Raw genomic sequence first — 25,232 nt, forward strand, 5'->3', positions numbered from 1 at the left:
ATATGAATAAAATCTAGAAATGCAAAAGAATAATAAGGTCCACTTAATGCTTCATGAAATAAACGATTAAAACAGCTCGGCTGAAAAAAACAAAAGGTTAATGAAGGGAGTTGTTGATCTTCAAGATCACCACCAGAGGGCGACATTGTCTCGGTTCGATTCAGCCAAAAAGGGTCTTATTTTTTAAAGCGCGACAGGAAGCGCTTCCACAATTGGTCTCACTTCACGGCCAACCAAAAACAGAAAACGTTAGTTTCTGTGTCATGACTTTAGCTCGGAGATGCGTTTTCCAACACCATAATGCGGCGTTACATACGCGCGCTGCTGCTGTGCACGGTGTTCGCCGTGTTTTCGGGCTTGTACGTTTACAGCAAGCTGTTTAACACGGACGCCTCGGCCGGAGGACCCGGCGCGAGGAGGGCTTTCATCCCGCAGAGAGGCACCGGAGGCAGGCGGGGCTCCGCGGCCAGAGCCGGGCCCCAGAAACCCCACTGGTACAATAGGTAGGTCGGGGTTTTATTACTCGGGCTGAATTTAAAAACGTGTTCAAATTGCATGCTTGAAAGAGAAGTTTGAGATCAAAAAGTTCAGTCCGAGAGATGTATAGGAATGTGGCAGTGATTAAGCAACAGTTGCAGAAACATCAACTTGATCAATGTCTATATATTTTTTTTCTTTTTGTAACATTTACATCTTACCTAATGAATGTTTCTTTTACTGCACCCATTTATTTTGTTATAACACTGGTATATATATAGTTAGAGGCCTGTAGGGGTCGCTGTTATTGTTCTTTAAGTCATAATCTGAAATCATTCATTTCTTAAGTAATTTATTGATCTTTATTGAAAGACCAATCAAACTACAAAGCGTGGTTTTCAAGTGAAAAATGAAAAGTGTTTCTTTGGAGAGGACATGTCTGCAGATCTGGAGTGAAATTCTTCTCCGTTCTTTTTGGTATATTAGCTGAAATTCAGCCAGATTGGCTGGAGAGCCTCCATGAGATCTAACCCACACCATGATGCTGCCACCACCATGTTTCATTGCGGGGATGGTGCATTCAGTGGACATATTAATTTTCAGTCACATATAGGGGTGTTGCATGCCGGCCAAAAAGTTAAATTTCGGTCTCATTGGATGAGGGTTCTTTCTCCATGTCGCCATATTTGTTTGCTTGTTGACCTTTTTTGTGAACAACCAAAAATTTCTTTAGAATACCTCTTTCTGTACTATAAAGCTCAAGTCTTTCCCCTCAGGTATATCATGCGTCAAAGCGGGCATACAGAAGGTGCGGCGGGGAGCGGCGTTCGAAGGGGACCCGAGCCCACAATGCACCTGGCCGTGGTGGCCTGCGGCGAGAGGCTTGAGGAGACCCTCACCATGATCAAATCCGCTGTGCTTTTCAGCGTCAAGCTCCTCCACTTGCACATCTTCGCTGAAGATCAGCTCCATGCCAGCTTCGTAGAGACTGTGAGTTGCGTTCCGTGCTACTATCGGGAATTTTCCCTTTCCCCACTGCTCATCGTCAGCACTTTGTACCGGTGCGTTTCAGCTGGAGTCGTGGCCCGATTCGTTCCGCTCGAGGTTCAACTACACCGTGTACTCCATCAGCTTCCCCAGCGAGAACGCCGGCGAGTGGAAGAAGCTCTTTAAACCCTGTGCTTCTCAGAGGCTCTTCCTACCCGTGAGTTGCTCAGAGGAGAAAATGTACCTTGATCAGCCTCGAGGTCAACATCTTTGTGATCGGATTTGTGGTTTGTAATTTTGCAGCTGATCTTAAAGGACATCGACTCGATCATGTACGTCGACTCCGACATCCTCTTCCTTCAGCCTGTCGATGGCTTATGGGAGTTCCTGTCCCAGTTTAGTCCTTCCCAGCTGGCGGCCATGTCCCCTGAGCACGAGGAGCCCCGCATTGCCTGGTACAGCCGCTTCGCAAGGCACCCTTTCTACGGGAGGACGGGTATCAACTCTGGGGTCATGCTTATGAACATGACAAGAATGAGAAGCACCTTTTTCAAGGTGAACTTCCTTCTTTTGACCACAAGAGGGCCCCATTCTCCTGTGCCTGACGTCCTCGAATGTCTGAAAAAGCTCGTTTGTGTTGACAGAACGATATGACCCGCGTGGGACTGCGCTGGGAGGAGCTGCTGATGCCTCTCCTTCAGAAATACAAACTGAATATAACCTGGGGAGACCAGGACCTTCTCAATATTATTTTTCATCATAATCCCGGTAAGCATCACGTCCTTGTGGCACTTTCAGATGAGATATTTCAATTAAAAGCTTCAAAATTGAACACATACTTTGGTAATATCATAGATTTAACTAGTGAGTCTTACCTCAAAGTTTTTCTCTCTGTCTGCTCTTAGAGTTTCTGCTGGAGTTTCCATGCAAGTGGAACTACCGCCCTGATCATTGCATATACGGCAGCAACTGTGCCTCCGCTGAGGAGGACGGTATCTACGTCTTGCACGGAAACAGGGGGGTTTACCACGACTACAAACAACCGGCTTTCAGAGCCGTTTACGAGGCAATAAAAAAGGTTTGTATAGTCGTCATCAAGGGCCTGAGATTGCCAATGAACGGGTTTTTTTTGCATTTCTGTGTTGATTCTGAAGTTACTTTTTACAGTATTTTCGAGCTCCAAGATGTTTTCCCGTGCGCTTCAGACTCCCCAGGAGACTCTTTTGCTCGTTTTCAGAATGCGTTTCAATTCAAATCATCAGATTTTATATCACTAGGCATTTACCATCTAACCTTGCATTTCAAGGTTGTATAACATTTATTCAAAAGTAGATAAAACATAGCTAATTCAACAAACGTATTAGCTATATGGAAAGGAATCAAAGAAATATCTTAATAGTGTCAGACAACAGAATTAATAGATATCAAACATCACTATACTTGAGGAGGGGTGGACATTTATTGAAGTGTTTATTATTTATTGTGAAAAATTTCTTATAAAAAATGTTGATTTCAATTACTGATAATTAACAAAACTAAACTGGGAGTTTTATTTGAAATATTTTTACCATTTTCTCTACTATTTATTCCACAATAGAATCAGTAAATATCTGTAAATAAAAAAATTATCAAATTTTTTCATTTAAATTGGACCTCTTTAAGAAGAATCCCATTCCAAATGGAAATGTTTTACAAGAACTGCATTTTAAAAAAAGTTAGAAAAGTAGTACTAAAGTTTTTTTAATCATAATTTCTATTTTCACAAAGTGCCATGTTAAGATTCTAAATACAACTATTATGTTTTGAGAGTGTTTTTCTATTCCAAGTTTGCCTTCCTGCAGAAGTAAAAGAAAAAGTGCCTCTCTTGTAAAACAACAAAAGAAAGTCTCCTGGGTCCATCAAAGTTTAAAGAGCGGATTTGACAAGGCCGCTCTAAGTCTTGTTGGTTTAATTTAGCTCGACAACTGATGAAAGCCGTTTCCAGCCTCGGTGACCCAGCTGCTGTCCTCCGCCGCCTCCTGCTTCTCTCTCGGATGAGATTTTGGATTGCTGCTGACCCCAAAGAGCAAAAGGGCTTTAGAGTTCGCAATTGCCTTGTGCAGGCAAACACCAATCTTCATCTTTGGCAGATGCTCGGATTGAAAGCTAATTTGCCCCATGAGGATGTTTATGGGTTGCTTACCCGCTGTTTAATGATATCGACGACACAAGTGGCATTTACTTAATGAAGCCATCAACACTGCTGGTCTCATTGCTTTCCCATTGAACGTAGATCAAACTGATGGTTTATCCATACCTTACCCATAGCCTGGAGTTAAGACTGTAGCTTTATAGGACGGGATCAATGACACTACTGGACACGTGTACTACCGGCTGTTCACATGCACATTTTTTTCCCCCACTCCAAACGATGCTTTTTATAGATTTGTGATCAACTCTTGATTTGCCAGGAGGTTCTGAGCAAATTGGTTAATCTTCTGTGTGGTTAAAACGTCTGGACAGACCATTTAATCCATTTCAGTTTGTTTAGATGCAGCAGCGCATGTCTTTTGTTTTTTGCGCCTCATAATTGATCAGAAAGTGGTGGAAGAACATCATTACAGAGTTCCTGCTTGACAGCGGAGAAATATTTCCACATTTATTTATATCTCCGTCAATATCTACTTTCCTCCCTCCGTCATCGATCTGTAATTCCATCCATTCCAAGTTTGAGCCAAGTTTCCACTGTAACCATTCAACTATGTTTAGTTGTATCCTATTGCATGCATTGCTATGTGCTTTACAAATAAGAACATAGCAATGCAGGTAGTGTTTCTTAGGTAATTCCAACATTGTGGAATGACAAATGATTTTCTGTAGCGTGGTATTGTCACCGCTGGCCGTCAGTCCCTCAACCAGGTCGCGGCTCTTGTGAATGTCAGCAATAATAATTAAAAGAAGGTGATAATAATAAAGCCAAAGGTTTAAATAAATAAAATTTAGGTCATGCTGATGAACCCCTACTTGTTGTCTGCAACACAGCCCTCTTTCCCTTCCCTTCATAGCAAAAAGTCAGAGAAGCAGCTATTAATTTTTTTTTTTTTACCACTGGCGATGCATTCGGAGCGTGATTCCATGCACAGACAGCCACACAAAATCAATAACACCAACTGTAAATGCAACTTTATGAGCAACGAGCCTGTCTGGCTTCGGGCTCGTAAAAACGCCGATCTCTTTGCGACCCAATATCAAGGAACCCAACCGCAAGTAAATGAGCTGGCATAAAAAATGTTAATTCCCCTTTGATTTCCTCGGAGCATTGTAAAGAGCCCTTCATTATCGGGAAATCGTGAAACCTCTACTGCCATCTCTGGTTATTACTGGACACTAAGCGTATAGAATTACCTGGAGACCGACGGTGTAGAGCAGTTTATGTTTAGCCAGGATTACCGGTCACGTTTATGGGCCCCAGAGGACACGAGTTCGCCTCAAACCTGACAACAAACGCATTCTTTTGTCTTTCCAGTATTCTTTTGGATCAGACCCGGTCCCCTCTCTGTTGGATCCTTTGACGGAGGAACTACTGAAGACGACTCACACCTACTGTGGCAAATCCAATGCACTCTTTACCAAGAGACTAGCACTCAGTCTGGAGAACATAAACAGGAAAGCTCCACGTGGACGATGACGTCTGTGGTAAAGTTGAGTTGCAACGCGGTTTGGTGAACCAGCTGACAGAACTCTCAAATCACACAACTTTGTGATGACAGGCGATGATGCAGTGAAGATTTGACATTCTATTGGAGAACAGCTCCTTGGAGCTCCGAAAGCCAGCTACGATTATGACAAATATGTTACAGTGGTATCTTACTTCTTGTAAGATTCTCTGGATAAGCGTATGGAGTAAAACCACTGCTGCAAACAGAACAGTCCAGAACAAATATGTTACAGATGTATAAATACTTGATTAGCTGTCTAATCAAGTATTTGTTTTAGTGGCAGTATTTTGGAAAATTGACACCTCAAAAGCATTTTTTGATGTGGCAAGCCTCTTCCATGGAGGAAATGGAAATCTACTTGATGTACTTAGTTCTAAATCTGATTGAAAGTGTAAAAACTAAGAAGAAGAAAGGCACTGGGATTTCCATACTGGAGAATTTATTGAACTTTTATTAAAAGAACATTGGAACCACTGGAGAAGTGGATAAAAGATTTTGATATCAGTGTGCAATGGACCACTTTTTTTTCTTTTTTTTTTTATAGCTTTCAGAAATTACTTAAACAAGGAACCAACTAAGTTTTAGTTTAGTTTTTTTTCTTTTTTTTCTTTTTTTTTCAAAAGGTTGAAGGATAATTGAAGAAAGAGCGAGTTGCAGCGGCTGAAACATTAAAATTACAATTTTTGATACTCAAAGCAAAGCAAAACGTTTTGAAAGTTTGTGAATATTCTCTGTAAGTTCCGTCTATTCGGAGAGTCGCAACCGTCTGTCATTATCAGAGCAAACATGCTGGCATTAGCCTCTCGCTTCAAAATTCACTAGCATTAAAAATGGAATAAAACACAAGTTTATTTAGGACTGTAGCTGTGGAGTCAGTTGTATTTCTAAAATATAAATGCTTAAGCTAATCATACTTCCAGTGACACAATGTTAGAATATTACAACATTGTGTCTAAATAATCTATGTCGGAGATGCTTGAGGCTGTCTTGTAATGAATAAGAGAAACTTCAGTGTCTGGAACATCATTTTACGAGTGAGTTAAGCGCTATGCTGTTGGAATACTAATGTATGCCAGATAATACTGACAAAACTGTTACTTTACCGCTTATAAATTGATTTTAATTATATGTCGGTCTGAGTCTAGGGCTGGTATCAGGGACAGATTATCCTGATCTTGACATGCCAATCTTAAATACATGTCTCTTAGAGAATGTCTTAGCAAAAGTGACTGTACGTTGAAAATGTTTGAATATTTAGCAGCTCTTTACTTGTTGGTGTCACATTACCAAATCAGATGTTTTATATATATCTTTATATGCTGAAAATGTGGGCAAAGTACCAAAATGGAAATTCTACCCCTTCAAAGTTTTCGTTTGCAATGTGATTTAAAAAAAATTTTTTTTTACAGTTTTAAAAGAAATGTATATATATATATATATATATATATATATATATATATTCATAGCTATTGTGTTAATAATGTGTTTTATAAATAATGTCTTAATTAGCATTCAGGTGTAAAATAAGAAGACAGTTGAATGTGTGTGCGAACAACCCACTTCTGATACCAAAGACTTGCTTCTGTAATGAAAGTTTGTGCACCACTGAATGTATTTCATGTTGTAAGGGGTTAAATGTGTTTTATTCAATGTTTCTGGGTCTCCAATGTCAGATTTTTTGTGATTTCATAAACATTTGAATTTTTTTTATATCTATATTTCGACAGTACTTCATGCGGCCACCAGGGGGAGGCATTTTTCCAAACGTTTATTAGCGTTCAGTACTTGTGCATCAAAAAATGGAACCTATTATTTTCAGATTAAGTTAAATTAAGAAGGTACACCATCCTGCAAAAAATATTCATCATTGAAGCATCATGTTTTAGATGCGAGGTGAAAGGAAAGTAGATATGATTTTTTTTAACTTCATTTAGAGATGATCGCGATTGTCCTTACACATTTGCCTGGTATTGTGCAGCCATAGCAAAACCTCAAACTATAATCGTGCTAGAATGGCTTAAACCCAAATATCATTGGGAATTTTTGGTAAGACAAGAAATTCACTTCACTGATTCATGACAAATATGCGAGAAGGGCGTCTTCTGCATTGCATTATGAATTCCACTTTTAAAGCAAAACTTTTATTTAAGTTGCCTGTTTTTTTTTTTTTTGTTTTTTTTGGAAAAACGACATGTTCTGTTGGCCCTGTAAAAGTTCTAGGTTGAAGCCTGATGCCATGTTTCAGACGCCATCTCTGACAGATCAATGACTTCGCCAATAATCTATGACTCGGCCACCCAATTCAACACTCCTTGCGCCTCGGCTCCGAGCCGCTCATAAAGTGTAAGTGATGGACCAATAACACAGCCGCCCTATAGGTGCCCTGTCTGTGATATCCCATTGACTACAGCGGATGAGTTTACGCTTATTCCCGTTATGGCGGGCCATACCATTGTCTATTTATGGCTCCAGAGTTAGTTTGATTCATTACGCCATAAACGTCCCCCATTCATCACTATATATCTATATGAAAGCTTATCAATTACTTTTATTGACCTGTGCGCTTTAAAGCAACGTGTAGCACTCTGGGTCCCTTTTGGGTGGGGGAGGGCTTGAATGGAGCCCGACGCTCAATAGTTCATCTTCCAAGGTTTAATTTCCCTGAAACCACATGCTTTATATTGCGATAAATTACTCAGATTGGATTTCTTTTTTCCACTGCGAGAGAACCTAAAATAAATACATGACCTCCAGCTCTCGGAGCGAGCGGGTCGAGTGGAAGATGCTTGAAAACCCCCCCCCAAAAAGAACGGGAACATTGTACAACTGCTGAACGCAAGTGTGTGTGTGTTTGTTTGCGACGGACAAAAGGAAGAAATAATGCGAAGGGTTGTGGGATCCAGGTGAGGTTGGACATTTTTCGCCATTGTCAGTGGAGAGCAAGGATGAGCGAGTAGTGGGAGGACAGAGAAAAGGCTGATGGAGAGTGTTAGTGATGAAAGAAAAAGGCCGTCATAGCCGATACAGCAATTAAGGTGCTTTCTGGCTTCGGAGCTCGATCTTTCGGAGGCCTGACTGAAAACAGAGTTGAGCTCTCAAAATTATATCATCAAAAGGAAAAAGAGAAACGGGTCTTTCTCTCTCTTTTTTTTTTTTTTTTTGGTAGGAGCAGCAAACATGTTCTTTGATGGTCCCATTCATGGCACAAAAACAAACACGGGGAAAAAGGACCTTCTTTTAGAGAAACAGACTCTCTCTGTGGTAAATTACATGTGGATGAGAGCAGCATCATCAGGCTGCTTTAATATTAAGGTGGAAATGAACCCATTGCTGGACCAGAGTTGAGTTATAGTAAAAAGAATACACACTTTCCTTTCAGGTCTAAAGTAAATGGCAATCATTCAGTTTCCCTGACATCATGAGTTTCCCATAATTCAACAGCTATATATTATAATTTCTACTGATAGACTGATAGATCGTGGTACTTGTCTTCATTTTCATGTCAAGAAATCAAAAATAAAGCAGGTACTACAAGGCAGTCAAGCTGTTTAAAATCCTTTTAAATAACTAATATGAAGCATAATTATCAATTTCAAATGCATATGCTCTCTGATAAATGAATGCTCTTAGAATAACGCTGCAATGGTACAATTAAATTAAAAACATTCGAAAATACAGACCGGTCTCCATGGTTTCATCACACTGTCATTATTTCAGAAAAATAATATTAATTAGAACAATAGCAGCTCTGCCAGAGATCCAAAGGTTTTAATGACTCACTTCTGGCCCATAAGACAATAAATTAGGAATCAAACCACGTTGAAACAATTTCACTCAGCAAACTAAGCGTGTCTAGGCAGTATTTGTAATGTTTTTTGTTTTTTTTCCCCCCCATGTGCACTTTTATGTTTCCCATAAGAAAAAAAAGAGAAAAAAAGGGAAAGAAAAACATGACACCTGCCCAATTTCTGACAGCACGAGCTTCATGCAGGCGCAGGTAAAGGACGCACAACTCACACACAACTCTGCAAATGCGGGCATGTTTGTCACACTGTACCTCAAGATCGCACAGCGGGGGGGCGGGTCATTTACATGCTGTAATAGGGTCTGCATGTCACAAAGCTACAGGAGATGAGAGGCCCAAACACCCCCTCCTCACCTCCAATAAGCAGGACGCCATGTTCTGTACTCGTTTTGTACACGTTTGCACCTCTGGGGGAAGGTTTGATGCCGGAAAGCGCAACTTTGCTCCAACTGAAACTGACTTTGCTGCAGCGTTTTTTTGTTGTTGTTTTTCTCGCAGAGCGCAAAGACTGACAGAGGAACCGACAGTCGTCACGAGCAGATTGCTTTATTTACCTCTGCTGACGGTTTACTGTGCATGTTTGACAGGCTCTCTCCACTGCAAATGCCACGAGATGCCGGGCCAGGCGATGCCCGTCCAGCTCCGGAAGAAGATCAGTGTTTGCCGTCCTCCCTCGAATTTCTGCCAAAGCTTTAAGTTTTCATTCTACCCCATGCTGCCTCTTCTGCTGTAGTCTCTGACCCAATTTCTCATCCTGAGCTGCAGAAGAACCTTTCCATGCTACTCCAAACACACGCACAAACAAAATCTCTTCCGTGGACCTCAATCAGAGACTATTTGGGATCTTGACTTGGATAAATGCAGTGTTTTCAAAAAAGAAAGAAAAAAAAAAGGCTGATTCAAGGACTTACGCCGCTCTACAAGCCATTCGTTTTTGGAAATTAGGTTGTTACAATGCGACAAACATTTCCAAGTACATGGTTAAGTACTTTCAAGTATGTCGGGTCGCATAGAAGCCGCATGCAACAAAATTAAGGTTCGAAAAGGTCGGGTATGTTTTGAGGGGCCGTATTGGATAAACAGGAAAACATGCAAGTGGGGAACAAAGGACAGACCTTCCTTCATGTTACCTTCAGGCGATGATTGTCCTACCGATATATATGAAGTTTCCCCCAAAATTTGGCCTGAGGATCTTAAAGCAGCACAACAGCAACATTGAACCCGGTCTTATTTCTGTAAAACACGTCTGGCACTCTGAAGTCTGCAGAGGACCATTGTAGATTAATTAGCTGTCAAAATTAGACATACCAATCCTAATATTTTGTTTTCTTTGTACAACACACAGTAAAAATACTGCAGATACCTTGATAAAGATAGTTTTTAAAAAACAGATAATGATGAAAGAGCTCTTTGAACGTCTTAAAATCAGGAAGCAGGGACCATAAATTGGTGATTATGTGTTGTCTGCAGATTCTCATGGACTACAGTTTTCTTGAATGGAAATTTGTTAAAGGGTCAGTCATTGAGCTGCAGAGCCACAATTCCCCCAAACAGTGACTTAAAGTAAGCTGATATGTTTTTTCATTTTATTTTTTAAATCTTCTGATTTAACGACCCAAGTTCAAAGCTCTGCTATATCTTCAAGACCCTATGTGTTATTTGACACTATTTTTGACCAGTGGGATTATTTGAGGCTCCAAGAACTGATTAAAAAAAAAAAAAAAAAGGGAGAAGAAGAATTGAACCGGGGACAAAGCTTTTCCCTAACAAGCCATTTTCCTGTAAAACCAGCTCCCAGTTCAGGTTTAAAAGCCAAAAGTCCACTCTGCTCACAAAACTTTACCTTTTGACGAAACTTAAACCTTCTACTCACTCGGGGACCCATTATGGTGCCGTTGGCCCAGAGTGACAGGATTACGATCGTACATTCTCCCTGTATTCTTCTCATCCACACTCTGTGAGCTGTGTGTCATTATCTTTCTGTGTCTCTCATCCAGAGTTTGTTTTTTTTTTTTTTTGTCTCTCCATGTACCTTTCTGAAGATATTTCTGTTTCCGAGTCGTATTTTTCCGAGACTCGGTGCCAGCTTGACGGCATGCCAGGATTTTTTTTTTTCGATTTTGTTTTGTTGCCGCCTGACTCTTTCTTGCTGACTTGAGATTTTCACTTTTGTCTTTATCAATTCTATTCAGCAGTTATCAAAGAAAAAAAAAAACTCTTAAGACTGTCTTACAATTAGACCAGCATGAAAAAATACACAGCATTGTCACTGATTGCAGATCCTTTTAAAATTTGCTTTTGTAATTTGTTAAAGCTTTAATCATAAAACAGGGAAAAAAATAGAATTTTTTGACCTTTAAAATTTACACCACAGCGTTCCGAACTCCATCATTCCTTGAATCGTCCCTGAACTCAACGCTATGCTCTCCCTCTGACTCCTCTGCAACGCCTTGCATCTGTACCTGAAGCTGGACTAACCAACCAGAAGCCTGTTTCGGTTTTCTTCTTTTATGTCACTTAGAGTGCAACGTCAACATTAAAAATGCTTGTTTTTTTCTTTTAGATTTGTCTGGTGTTCATGCCCACCACCCCCTTTTCAAAGCCACCCTGGGCAGCTGCCCATGCTGCTCATATAAAACAGCACCAATAATCCCCTACTTAAGCCACACCTTTCAGCCAAACAGACAGTGACAGCTGGTTTGTTATTACAGAGCTGCGGAGGGAGCTTAGCGTTCATGATGATGGGGTTAGGGCTTCAAACTCAGAAACGACATGATGCAACTGACCAGAAAGTGGAACCAAAGAGCAGTACTTTTCCAGCCATCTATATTCTGTGTCATCATGGAGAAGTGGATAGCTCAGGTGTGCATTGACATGCATGCGTCTTTCAATATGTGTATTTATGCACACACAGACACACTCTTGCATCACTCGTGCTCCAGCTCCTCTATAGATGTGAAAGAAACTTGAAGCCAAAGCAGAGAGGCTGCTGAGACAGGAGAATCTGTCATCAGAAATGAGTGAACCCGCTGCTTTGATATGTCTGCCTCTCCGGACCCCTCTTCTACTTCCTCTTCCCCGCCTCCCTGTTTCCTTTTCTTTTTTCTAATCCTCATAGCACAACAATAGATTCCCTGTTACTGCCCTCACCGTCCACTCCGGAGATAATCGGCCCCCGGAGTGAGACGACTCCGAAAAGATGTGAGGCTCCCTGCGCGTGTATGTATGTGAATGGTCATGTGCATATTTATCCTTTTGTGCAAAAAAATGTCATAGAAAGCAGATGTGCTTTCGTAGTCATCTGAAGTGTGTGTGTGAGTGTGTGTGAGTGTGTGTGTGCGTGCGCGTGTGCCGCTTTATTGTAAGCTTATCTTCTCCTTTCCCCACTTTTTACTCTCTTCTCAACACACCTTTTTTCTCCCCCTCTCTCTTACTCTCTCTCTCTCTCTCACACACACACACACACGCACACATATCCTCTCTCCCTTCCCTTGTGGGCTTTTCAATTAGGTAATTACAGTGGCAGTGAATAGAGCCTGTCTGGACACTGGCGCTCCATTGTAGAGGCACCTGTCCCCCCGTAGACAGCAATTACCTGCCAGGCTGGAGGGGAGTTGGAGGCTATTGTCTGCGTTCGTTCGTTCGTGTATGTTTGCAAGTGTGTCGTATTTTTTTCCCCGTGACACGTCTGCGTATGTATTTGCGTCAACACACAGGTCTGTTTGTGCTCACACACGTTTAGGCTCTAAAGACTCCATTGTGTGTTTGCCCAAGACGCTCTCCATATTTATATCCTGCAATAAAGGAAGTTTGGGGATGTAATTTTATCTGAGCTCATGCTTACCCAGGCAACCATCAGCTTTATCTTTAATTATAAATTTTCCACAATGCCAGCGAGACTTCGGGTGGTATGTGATCAGAGTACAGCGGGAGGTCAGCTGCAGGATTTTTTCTTTTTTTGCCTGCGGGGCACACCGCTCACATAAGGCTACCACCTATGAGCAACATATTAAAAAAGCGCTGTTAGACATTTTGTTACGATTTTTGCCAATTTAGCGAGTTTTCTACCAAAGGCAGCAGCAATTAAATGCAATAAAAAATAAAAAATAAAATAAAATAAAAATAATTCATTAGGCTAATAGAGACTGTTGAGTTATTAGGCGCAGGACTTGAGAAGGAGCAACAGCTTGAGCTCAAATTTACATCCAGAGCAGCTCAAACATGATTCTGCAATGGACCGCTAAATTATTTTTTATTATATTTTTGCCGAATGTCAGCTTTTTGTGCACGTGGTGCTAAAAAAAAAAAAAAATAGACATGCAAATTTCCAAAGTAGAAATTTTAATATGAAAGACAGGCTTAGTGGATAGCCAGCAACTGGTTGCTGTAGCAAAACGTACCTAAAAATGTTTGATACTTTTCGAATTGTTTTTGTTGTGAAAATTAAAATAAACGATCACATTAAAAAAAAGCTGAAACGCCACAAAAAATAAAAGAAATTGTTACATATATATATATATATATATATATATATATATATATATATATATATATTCGCCAGCAAAAGTTGGTCCATATTAGCTAAAGCTAAAAATGTGAAGCAAAACTCACAGTGGATGCTTTAAATGCTATTTATTTTTTTATTGAAGTCCTATTTAAGCATGGATGATTCTGATAATCTGTTAGTATTATAACTGTCATCAACATTTGGATTCTAGCTTTTAGCTTTCCACCGATTACTGTGAACCGCTAAGATAGCTAATCTCAGTCAACCCCGGGGGGTCCACTATATATAAAATATGCTTAAATACTGCTTTGAAAACACTTTCCAACACACACACACAGGCATAAAAACATGTATTAAATTACACCACTAACTACTTGTCTACTCATGCAGCAGCACTCAGGCAGAAGAAGTGTGTTTGTCCAAATTACACACCGATGGGTCTTGCGCTGCTGTGTTGCTCCCCGGTGTGTTAATTCACACTTGGGTTCGTTTTATGGTGAGCGCCTATTGATCTGCCTGGCCACACATGTGAGCCCGTAAAGCTCTGCTGAAGCCAAGCAAAAAATGTCTACTTTCAAACAGGCGGCGGAAGGGCAAGCAGTGTGATTCTCTGTCATTTCAGAGCTCAAAGCCCATCAGCGGGGCATTTTCCCAAAGCCCCGCTGTCACCAAATGAACGTTTTTGAAATGTTCATCATGTGAACAGGTTGTGAGCGTTTTTCATTAGCTCATGCTCATAACACACATGAGCGCGTCGCGTTTTAATGACATGTCTCTGTAAAAAGCCGTTTGCAGCCAGAGTTGAGGCGACAAAGTGTGAAGATTTACCGCCAGACGTGTTCCAATGTCGGCTGCTTTGTGGTTGTTAAGTGACATTGATGAGAACAATGAAAAAACTAGTCCTGGCTGGGTTCCCAGCTACGGCAACCCGGTGGGTTCTTATCAGCGCTGTTTATCGAGCTTCTGCTCTCCCTGTTGTTCCGAGTGGAGGAAGCGAGGCAGGATATGAGGCTGACGGTTCAGATCAGTCGCCGATAAGCATCGCGCCGGACTAACGAAAGGAAATCTGACAAGGAATATAATTAGAAAAGCCATAATCACATCCCTCAAAGATGGATTCATGCTGTGTGAAAATGTTTTATTTTGCTTTTAAGTCTCCATCAGACTGCTTGATATTTATTTTCCAGTAGTTGTTCGTCATTGCGCTTCGGCAGAGGTCAAGGTGAGTGACTTTGGTGCTAGTGCTCCAAAGTCACTCCTAGCACCCATCTATCCTCACTAGGATAATCCTCCCTGGACTCCGACGGAATTTGCTTTCGGCCTTCCTATCCCGGTCTTCTCGCAAAGCAAGACGCAACCGATCGCAGCCCTTTACCTCTGTCAGAGGTTTAATTTATTGCTTCTTCCAACAGCAACGTGGAGTTATTCTGTAGGGCGTTTGAAGAAATCAGCAAGATTAGGACAGTGATTTATGCACAGACTATTTACCTTTCGCGATCAATTAATTGCTATGTGTAAGATTAAGTGTTTTCCCCAGATTTGATGCATTGCTGGCACTTCTATTTCTTTAGACTGCTTTAATTTGCACTTGATCAAATGGGGAGTGGGACTCTGCGCTCCCCCCACCCCAGCAACATGCTTATTCACTCCACATGGTCCGAGTATCCAGTTCTCTTAGGACCTGAGGATAATTTGACCCGAAGATGTACTGCGGCGCATTACGAACATCTGGCAATAAATCGGCTTCCGCTTGTTTGATCTGCCAGCGTTGGACCCATTAGACGCCGAAAACACGTCGACAAATTTGAAAGCGGCTGGTATCACTCACGGAAGCGGCCGTGCTCCGCGGTGACAGCTTAATCTCAGGGCCGAGACGACGCATCAGCCGTTATCAAAATTTAAGGTTTTAATCAGCACTGGCTATCATAACTGGATGACGACTGAAATAGGGCTCCCACTTGCGGAGAGAGTCTGGTTTTCCCCCCTTTTTTATGGTGACTCTCAATCAGAACAGAATGAAACACTTTGAAAGCACAACTTTACTGTCACTGACCTTATGGGGAGTTACTGACATTGTCTACGTTAAATTGTGTTTGGTTTTACGTTCTCCTTTGGGGGAAAAAAAGCACATAAATATGTTACTTATAAATGTTATTTTCATTATTATTATTGTTAGGCTTTGACAATCTACTGCTGTCCTTGCGTCATTTATGATCGCCCCCAAGTTTCCATTTTTTGTCCGATGACTTCGTTGAAAACGGCTCAGTCCAGAGAGTCTTTTTGAAGCGAAATTTTAATTAAATCATAAATTGAATCTCACCGAAGGAAATGAAATTCCCTGAAAAAGTGGGCGGTGAGTCTCCATCTATCTTGAGGAACATTAGGCTAATTGCTGAACCCTGTCCAACCCTCTAATACACATTTTATTGGAAGGTCTTGCAGTGGCTATTAAATTAATTTAGCATTTCGAGTTATTAACCTCCTAATTAATGAATCCTTCTGAACACAGGATCCTCTCATTGGATAATGAAAACGGAGGGTGTCGCTGTAGCTGTGATACCATGGAAAGAGCAAGAAGTTGACATTCAGGATGACCTTGAGAACGTTCACGAACCTCTGTTGTGACTTTCATGCGTCTTCTTGTCTTGGTGTGTAACCATGTCACAATTGCTGTTGAGAGCAACTTCTTTTCTCCATATGCTTGTGAACTAATTCCCAGTTCATCAGTGTTTCAAGACACAAGTCTAAAAAAGTATGAAATCTGATTTCAGATTTCCCCCTCAAATCTAGATAAGTATCTTGTTCCTCCCTTCCCTTCATCCCCGTTTGTATGCGGTACTTTGTGTCCATAGTTCAATTAGTTTTTTTATCCCTTCTTCGTTCCTAGTGCCATTCATCCTTCCTTTTCTCTTTTCATTGTGTCTGTCATGCAACTCTTCCTCCTTCTGCTCTCGTCTCCTTTCTGTCTCTCTCTTCCGCTCTCTGTGCCTCACATCCCTTCCTCGTATTATCCTACCTCGCTATCTGCACTGCTTTTTTCCGGGCTCCGCATTTAAAGCTCGTCCACCGTGGAAAGATCTGGCTTGCATGCAGTGAACTCGAATAACCTTCAAATCAAAGTCACCCAGGCAAACAGCTTATAATAATTTTGCAGGGAGCTGCACATAGCTACTATACAAGTTTATTCAAACTTTTATTTGTAAATAGTGTCCCGACTCAGGCTGCAATCAAGATACAAAAAGAAACAGATTTGTAGAGACAGGAAAATATTAAACTTTATTTGACCATCATTTGGCTTATATACATCCAAATCTTTGGACATCTAAAGTCTTGGATGTCCAAATCCAAGTTTTGGGGATTTGGACATCACAAGTGTCTGACGGACGCCGCAAACTGTTTCCTGAGCATCTGACGGCACGTCGTAGCGGCGAGTGAAGCGACAAAAATCAATAGACATCTTAGATGTTTTACAGTGAATTACCAAACTTTGACAGAGCCTGGCAGGGATTACAGTCTTTGCCTTTTTATGTTTTGTGTGTCTGAATGTATTGTATTTTTGCACATGTACATTTTGAAAAGCAATCGGCATCCAAAGGCTCGCGGCATCACCAGTCCCTTCCTTGTATGCTTCGAGCAGACACTCAGATATAGATTGTTTAGATCTACAGCTCTACAGAGAAGTAATTACAGCTTCTAATTGCATCAACTCGGAGCTCTCCCGGGAGCAACACAGCTCCAAAACAAAGACGAGATTAATAATGAAATGATGAGACATGAACTATCAGAGGATGATGCTCTGGGAGGGGAAGCTGCAAATTTAAAGATGTGGACAAGCGAGGCCTTAATCACTTTATCTGATTGGTATTTGGAGTCATGAATCTCAATTAGCAGGCCTTTAGGATCTTTCCTTGGCAGCTACGCTGAGTCCACCTCCCTGATTGGACGTTCGCCGCTCGTCGGGCGGAGTTATTAATGGACTCGCAGAAGAAAGCAAGCGATTGCGAGTGGACAAACAAACATCCGCTTTTTAATGTTTTCGCATCATCTCATTCGATTCAGTTTCTCTTTTTCTCAGGTCACCTCAAAACCGACAATGTGCTTTTGTCTCCACATGCTCACCGACGTTGCCAGGTCGGTGAGCATGCGGAGTAATTATGTAATTATGTCTACCATAATTACTGCTGAGTAGGAGAAATTGGGCTTTTTAGCAGCACCTCCTTCCCTCAGCAAACCATATCTTTCATCTTTATTCACGCAGCTTTACAAAACGGTCGCCTTTGTACCTGCTCAAGCTATTTTCAATTGGTAAGAAACCAAGTCGTTATCTGGGTTATCTGTGCACAGACATTTAAGTTTGCTAGAATATGGTTTGGACATGTATAATTAAGCAAAATCATGTCAAAAGTATTCATAATCAACATTTTTCAAACTCATGAATAAATGCAAACATGAAAAATTTGTTTTTGTGGTTTGCCACAATCCATGCAGGAGTTATAGTAAACTTATGCGACAAGATGCTCTTCAGAGACTGGACCGAAGTTGACCGTTTTTGGCCTGCTTGCAAAAAAGTTGCAAGTAGTGCAAAATTAACGCTGCACATCACCTCGAGTAAATCGTCAGGATGGTGACGGCGTCGTGCCGAGAGGACACGTTCACTCAGCAGGAACACGGTAGACGCTCAGAGTTCACAGGAAGTCGGATGGAGGTAAACAGAGAGCAATACTGGAAGGAAAGTGGCTACACTACAAAATAGAAAAAAAATTAAGGACAGCAACCATAAAGATGAAAACAGAGACGCAATGGAATAATTTAAATTCATCTGATTGAACTTTAAAAAAAAAGAAAAAAAAGTTAGAGATCAATCTTTAGAGACACCCCAACAGAGCTGTAGTTACAAAGTATGAATCTGGATTCTTGGCACACTTTCTGGATTTCTATTTGCAAATAAATCTTTTAACCTCATCCAGCTCAATTATCTACCCAACCGTTTTGGTCAATCACATAAAATCCTAAGGAAAGACATTAAATTTTGTGATGGTAATGTGACAACATCAAAATGTTCAACCGGTATGAATGACTTAGCCAGTATCTACCGTCACTAAGCAGGCGATGCTCTTGAAAAGTGGAATCAAGGAATAACAGAAGTGATTTGATCATTATTTCCATTCTAGTCCCCCTTTCTTCTGCTCTCTAGGTGAAATAAATTGCAGGCAACTCATTGCACGGCGCCTCCCTGACATCACCTGGGGTAATTCTGAGGGAATGCTAATCTGTGATTCAGTTTGATAATATGCCTATGAAATATTCACACCTCTCCGCTTCTCTCAGCATTGATTTTAGCATCCTGAGAGCGGCTTCTTTGTGGAACACGTGTCTGATATTGGCGGAGGCGCTGTAGAGGACTGAGTGTGTGTGTGTGGATGACATGTGGGAATCACTCAGATCAGCATCCTACTTGACAGTTGCTCTCCACCATCCAACGCCTCTCACCTAAGGCACAGGCGCTGACATCCTTCAAAACCGGTCCTGCTGTTGTTCGCCGCTAATTGATTTGTCCTTGGATAGAGGTGTCTGCAGAACACTTTTGGGAGGATATGCATTTTGACAAACGTGTTCTGAAAAACCATGTACTGAACAACAAGAATAAAGGGGGCGGGACCTCGACAACACAATGCTTTCAGTGCCTTGAGGTGAATTATTAGCTTTGTGACGTGTCGGATTGCTCCATGGAGCTTCTTTATAAAGTGGAACGGGAGCAACTTAATAGCAAATCTGGCTATTATGAATTGCACACTCAATATGTTGCAGGCAACTCATCGCCTGCAATATGTTCCTTAAAGTCATGTCGATGTTCCAATTTAGTTCGGCTTCATTTGACATGTGCATGCCAGAGTGAGAGGTATGATATTGTATGTCATGTTGTAAGCAAAAACAACAGAAGCTATAAAAACACTGGAGTGGTGGAGGAAAAAGGACAAGAGAAAAACAGTGACTAGCTATTGAGAAGAGATGCGTCACTCTGTGCACATTTTGAAGTTTGTTTTGTTTTTCAAGTTTACAGCCTAATTAATTGCACATTAAATGAGACCAGAATAGCAGTGGACATATTCCTAACATAAAATAAATAAATAAAGAATTGGAATTTGATGTTTTCGTTCTGTGAGGTTACCATCATGTTTGGAACTTCTTTACTTTTTTTCTTCCATCTTCCTGCTTCTTGCTGTGATTGAAATTCAGTAAAAAAACTCTTAGCGGGTTGCATCCCTAGTCAAAATTTGTCGTGCTAAAAAATAATTGAGCCGTTTAATAAATTTTTTTTAAAAAAATGAACGTAATTAAAGGTATGCGACATCTTCCAAACATGTCAAGACAGATTGCAAAATTAGCATTTTTTTTTACCACAGTAAAAAAATGCTAATTTTAGGAATGCAAAATGGTTTAAAAAAAAACAAAAAATGAAACGAGCAGCTGGTTGTTATAATAAATGGCCGCCATCCATAAAAGCAGTACTAAATTTTGACAATTATGCATCATTTATTTATAGATCCATTAGCATTAGCTGATGTGTGCTGGTAAGCTCTACAATAATTCAGAATTATGAAAGATAACCCACTCTTTACTATACTGTATACATTTAGATGGGAGAAAAAAAAAATCCAAATTGATTCTGTAATAGCACTTAGCTAAGCTCTGGGACTGCTGTGGTGGAAAGCCTTGTTCTTCATGGAGTATTATTCGTGAAAGAACTCATGCAAGACCGGGAAAGGAAAAGGCCACACACAGGTGGAAGTGACCTCTCCGACTTGTGAATACGGATTCAGAAACAGCTACTGTCCACCGCCCACCATGCCTGAAGCTCCGACGTGAATTCATTGTCTTTTCTGACACCGAAAGCGTCGGGTTTCTTTGGGAGCGTGACCGCGGAGGATACCGTGAATGCAGAAATCGGGCAATTATTCAAAAAGACAACGCACGAAGCCTCGAGCTGAATTGTTGTAGCCTTTCGAGCTCAAGTTCACTCATCACAGGGGGATTGCTTAAGAGATTCATCTCTCACCGAATAATAATTGCGTACCTTATGGCCCCTCCTTTCCAAAAAAAAAAAGAATCCTTTAATACCATTCAGTTCTCTCTTGTATTGTAAAGCTGAGTCAGACGACTCATTTAGATATTCGTCTCGTCGTCCGCTTTACGGCGCGTGATCCGTCATTGTCAGAGCACATCTAAAAACACTTTCCTATTCAATATTTATGAGTCAGCTTTCAGTGTGAAAAAGAGGATATTTAAGGTAATAATAAACAAAAGTTGACCTCTAAATACGAGAGGCATCTCGATACAAGAGCCATAAAAAATGCAACATTCTGCTCTGCTTATTACCATGTACAGTAGCTCCCAGTGTGATTTACTTTCTTCTGTCTCCCCCAGCTGTCTGGGAAGGCAGAGGAGGCTTCACACAGGACCAGTAATTGGTGTGGCTCCGAGGATCCATTCCCCTGTGTTTACACCGAACAAGGAGAGCGACTAATGCATCGGAGTCGGAAAAGGTTAAATGCCTACGCTGGCATTAAAATGTAATTTAGGTGGAAAAATGAAAAAGTATTGCATCTATAATACTTATACATATATAAAGATATATTCTTTATATATGTATACATATATAAAGATATATTCTTAATATTCCACAACTCCGATAACAACAAGCTCCGGAGATCATTACAGACATACCCTCTCTGACGTTGGGTTCTGTTTCAAATCACTACTGGAGCGTGGGTCTGCGTGGAAACCAAGCAAACATTACTCTTGGGCACATAAAGATGCGAATGTAATTATTTGATTGTAGTTGCGCCGAGTTCCCTGCATACCTGATAACAGAATGAATGTCTGATTCCTGTGAAGCTTTGGGCTGGAGGGGGTGATTAGCCATTTGCATTTAAATTATGTGTGGACACATGATGCTGGCGTACGGCTCAGGTGATTCTGAGGCCAGGGGGAGAAGCCAAGACGGATCTACAGACGGCACAGCTTTAAAAAGCAAAAACATTTTAATCCCCCACCTCTTCTTACCATAGGTGATTCCTCTCCTCCCTCCATCACCAATGAAGGGATTAAAGGTCTTAGCTCAACTGTACTTTATTGCTTGTTAACAGGGAATCAGCACCCTGAGGAAACTTCTAGGGTTATTGAAAAGGACTTTTAGGAAGGTGAATGAGTTGATTACCTGATAATGGAGGACCCAACAGGGAAGGGATGGTGTTACCAGACAACAAATAAGGAATGACATCAAATAAGTGGGGTTATTTTATTTTTCCACACACAGAATAATAAGATGGTATCTAGTTTTATTTTTGTCGTGGCTCTTTGGGCGTCAAGTTTGCCTTTGGGTGTAGCATAATGTGCGACTTCAACACCGATGTTGGTGAAATTGGTGTTTGCTAATTTTTCGCAAATCAGCCATTACCGATTCATGAAAAGTGAACAACTGAACAGAGAAAGGTGGCATTTCTTCACTAAGCAAAAGCAAACATGAGAAATGGAATCGTGTGGATGCGGCAGGGAAAGATTGAGGTAAACTATTAATACGTTTTGCTTCCATTATTGTTAGGTAAAAACCAGCCCCTTGTTCCACACTGACCTCTGATCTGTTGAGAAACAGTTGCTTCCTGGAGCTTTAGACTTTGTTGAGGTTTTAAATTTTGCCCGTGTCGTATGTACTGCAGCAGTTAAACACCAAGAAGCTTAGCGATTATTGCCTGCGCCGTTAACAATCATTTTCCTCTGCAAAGAGATAAACACCCATCTGAACGAGGCGGCTGTCATGTTCACTTAGTATTTTTAAGCGTGGTCAACACGGACCGAAAGGCTTTGTTAATATCCTCTGCAAACTACTGACAGACTACGATTCTAAAATGATGCAGACAACCCATGTCATCACTCACCACTTCTTCTGCTCACTGATAGGCCAGGTCAAAAATTGTCTGGAGACAATCCAAGTCAAGGGAGGGAAGCCCAGAAAGAGAAAATGAGAATTAGGACATTTAGAAGCCGAGTTACTTTGAGCGGAAAGGCCTCTGATGTGTGTGAGAGACGGCCAATGACCACTACATAACTCAAACGTCTAAAGAAGATAAAAGCACATGATCACTATATTGCTCTTGCTAGTCATTCTAAAACTATTCTGGCGTTGCAGTTTGTGGGAGCAGAGATTATTCAAAAGGTAAGGTTCACTCAACTTTACTTTTCTCAACTTTTAAGACCACTGCGAATTATAATGCTTGTTCCAGCGATAAGCAAAATGTGAGTGTTGCAGCAAATCACAACAACTTGTTTTATTGATAAATGACACGATGAGAGCCCAAAGCAAAACATAAAGTGTACGGATTTGGCCTGTATCGACTGGCCATGAGGTGGAGATTCAGAAAGCTCTGCTAATTAGCAGAATCAATTCCAAAATATACAACTCTCTGTCATGTTGTCAAACAGCTTGCTATGTATTTAGGCGTTTTCCACAAGCACATTTTCTTCTCTTTTTACTCCTCACTGTATTGTATTTTCCTCTCTGCCGAGTTTGAACGTTGTCTTGAGCTGTGCGAAACCAAACCGATTCGTGCCACAAAGGGAAAAAAGTGATCAGTCTTTGCTCAGAGTGACCCGTTCACAAAAGCGTTTTCTCGCTTTTCTTTCAGAGAGGGCAAACGCTTCAGCGTCTACGGCCGACAGAAGTACACCGAGAAGAGTTCCTGATTCTTGTCCCTCTTCCCGGTGGTTGATGCTTTCTGCACCCAGCAAGGCTTTGTTGGCCATTATTATTTCTGCTTTCTGTTGCTAACCTGTCTCTTTCTGCAGCTCTGGAATCATTACAAACCTGCTCCTTCACTTGTCAGACTGCCAAAAAGAAACAGAAGGAAAAAAAAAACCCATCTTGGACGTTTCGAGCTACTGCAGCCTGTCAGCCTCAATGGCTTTGAAGTAAAAAGGCCTATCATTAGCGAACACCTTCCCTGTCCTGAGTTTGGACCTAACCTTTTATCTGGAACACAGGGCTCAAGGGTTTCCTACCTATAGACGACATGCATTTCAGAAAGTTTGGCTTTCATCTCTTTCTACAGACCCTGACAAAGATCGATGTGTGAAAAGACAGAACTTTTTTTTCTTTTATTGTCCATCATAGTCAAGGTAGCAAATTTAACTGGCTGGAAAACAGAGATTTATTTATAAGTAATGCATAAAGTATCTGTTTCCCCAGTGCTATCAATTGAATGTATACTATTGGCAAATAACTCTCTTAGTTCACAGTAGCGGACGATCCTGATGGATAAATATTGATTTGACAAGCACCAAACCAATCACATCTCGACTTGTTCAGAAGCATTTCATGCAACTTATAGTTCTAGAAAGGTCAAATTGAGCTTTTCAAGTACAAACATCCCACCCAAGGTCAAGCATGGTGGACAGACAACCTAAGATGCTGTGGGCCCGTCTCTCCTCCAAGCATCCTGCAAAAGTCGTTTGAGCTCACGACATAATCAGGACTTAAAAATAAATTGACATCCGAGGTAAATTATGGGAACGTACAGCAGGAAATGGGTCGATAAACATCTAGGAGACACGGTCAAAGCAACGGCGTATGAAACGAGACTCCATTTTTATAAATTCAAAAAGTGGCGGCAGACGTGACCTTCATGGAAACGGCGAGCCAAATCAGGAGAAGCTAAGCGCTTGTTTTTTCTGTGGACACATCATCTTTAAAATTGATTGTTTATATGTCTAGACCCACAAAGAACACAAATAACTGCAGTGGAACCTCTATTTTTTTCTTCTCAGTTCTTGAATCGAGGATTATCCATGAATCTCAGTGGCTTATATGAAAAATACAAGATCCTGTCAGAAAGATGGAGTTCCTGTATGAAGTATTACATTCTGTGTGTGTTTTTATGTGGTTACTTTTTTAACATGGAACCGTTTTCCTATTTTTCCCCCTCAATGAGTAGATCTACGTCAATTAAACGCTGAATTTTCTCAATCTTTCTAAATGAGCCTGTTTCCTCCTCTCCACTAGCTGGAGCCGATAACAGTGGAGAAAAAACCCGAAGATTAGCTTCTCTGGGCGGATCTTGAGCTCTATTAGGACCATCAGGAAATCTGCACCGAGATAAGCTTCTCATTATGCAGACAGCAGCAGATCAGATCTCGGAGCTTTAATTGTGCAATAGGCCTGGAGTTGTAGAGGAGAAAATTCTGGAAGCTTAGATAAACCCTCTTGCTTTTATCAGGTCTCGACCTTTTGGAGTCGCGAGATTTCTGGACTTCCATGCTGTTCTGTTTTCTGCCTGTCACATAATAACCAAACTCAGCACTGAAGTTTCGACAAATTCACAATATTGACAGAATGACTTGAACACAGCTGCTTTTAACCACATTTCCCCCCCAAACATAAACCGACTCTCTTTCACTCCCGGTGAGATTCAACCACATCGGTTTGCCTGCTTCTTGTAAAATCTGCAGCAACTGTGTCAAGTTTCTGGACTTATTGGTTTTAATTTACCATGTTCTTCCTTCTGCGCTGCTTCGAAGGGACTGTGAGAGACGGAAGCGCCATCTGCGCTCCTGCTGTCTGGTCATATAAAATGTATTAAAAATAATATCAACATGTCTTCTCAGTGGCTGAGGTAATCTCTCGAAGACGCCTCTCATTCTGAAAATCAATTTGCTTTCATCAAGTCTAATGGCTCTTGGTTATAGGGATCCACTTGGAGGGAAC

At 41.1% G+C, this 25,232-nt stretch overlaps 2 protein-coding genes across 3 annotated transcripts in view; one reads left to right on the top strand and one right to left on the bottom strand.

Moving 5' to 3' along the window:
- The window catches only part of pphln1 (periphilin 1), a 63,652-nt gene that overhangs the window by 37,171 nt on the left and 1,249 nt on the right, over window positions 1-25,232 (bottom strand). The window contains exon 1 of one of the 2 annotated variants that reach the window (XM_055054613.1): window positions 4,849-4,870. The exons of the other annotated variant lie outside the window; for it this stretch is intronic. The gene's annotated coding sequence lies outside the window, so the exon portion shown is untranslated. Of the gene's footprint in view, window positions 1-4,848; window positions 4,871-25,232 lie in introns of those variants that run through there. 2 annotated transcript variants of the gene reach the window in all.
- Window positions 233-6,872, top strand: gxylt1b (glucoside xylosyltransferase 1b). Its single transcript, XM_055054610.1, has 7 exons — window positions 233-503; window positions 1,254-1,467; window positions 1,550-1,681; window positions 1,768-2,019; window positions 2,109-2,232; window positions 2,370-2,542; window positions 4,970-6,872. Exons 1-7 carry the CDS (start codon window positions 301-303, stop codon window positions 5,129-5,131), a joined length of 1,260 nt encoding a protein of 419 aa, XP_054910585.1. The 5' UTR covers window positions 233-300; the 3' UTR covers window positions 5,132-6,872.

The sequence above is a fragment of the Poeciliopsis prolifica genome, unplaced genomic scaffold (genome assembly GCF_027474105.1).
Source record: "Poeciliopsis prolifica strain line A6 unplaced genomic scaffold, Auburn_PproV2 SCAFFOLD040, whole genome shotgun sequence".
Taxonomy (NCBI): Eukaryota; Metazoa; Chordata; class Actinopteri; order Cyprinodontiformes; family Poeciliidae; genus Poeciliopsis; species Poeciliopsis prolifica.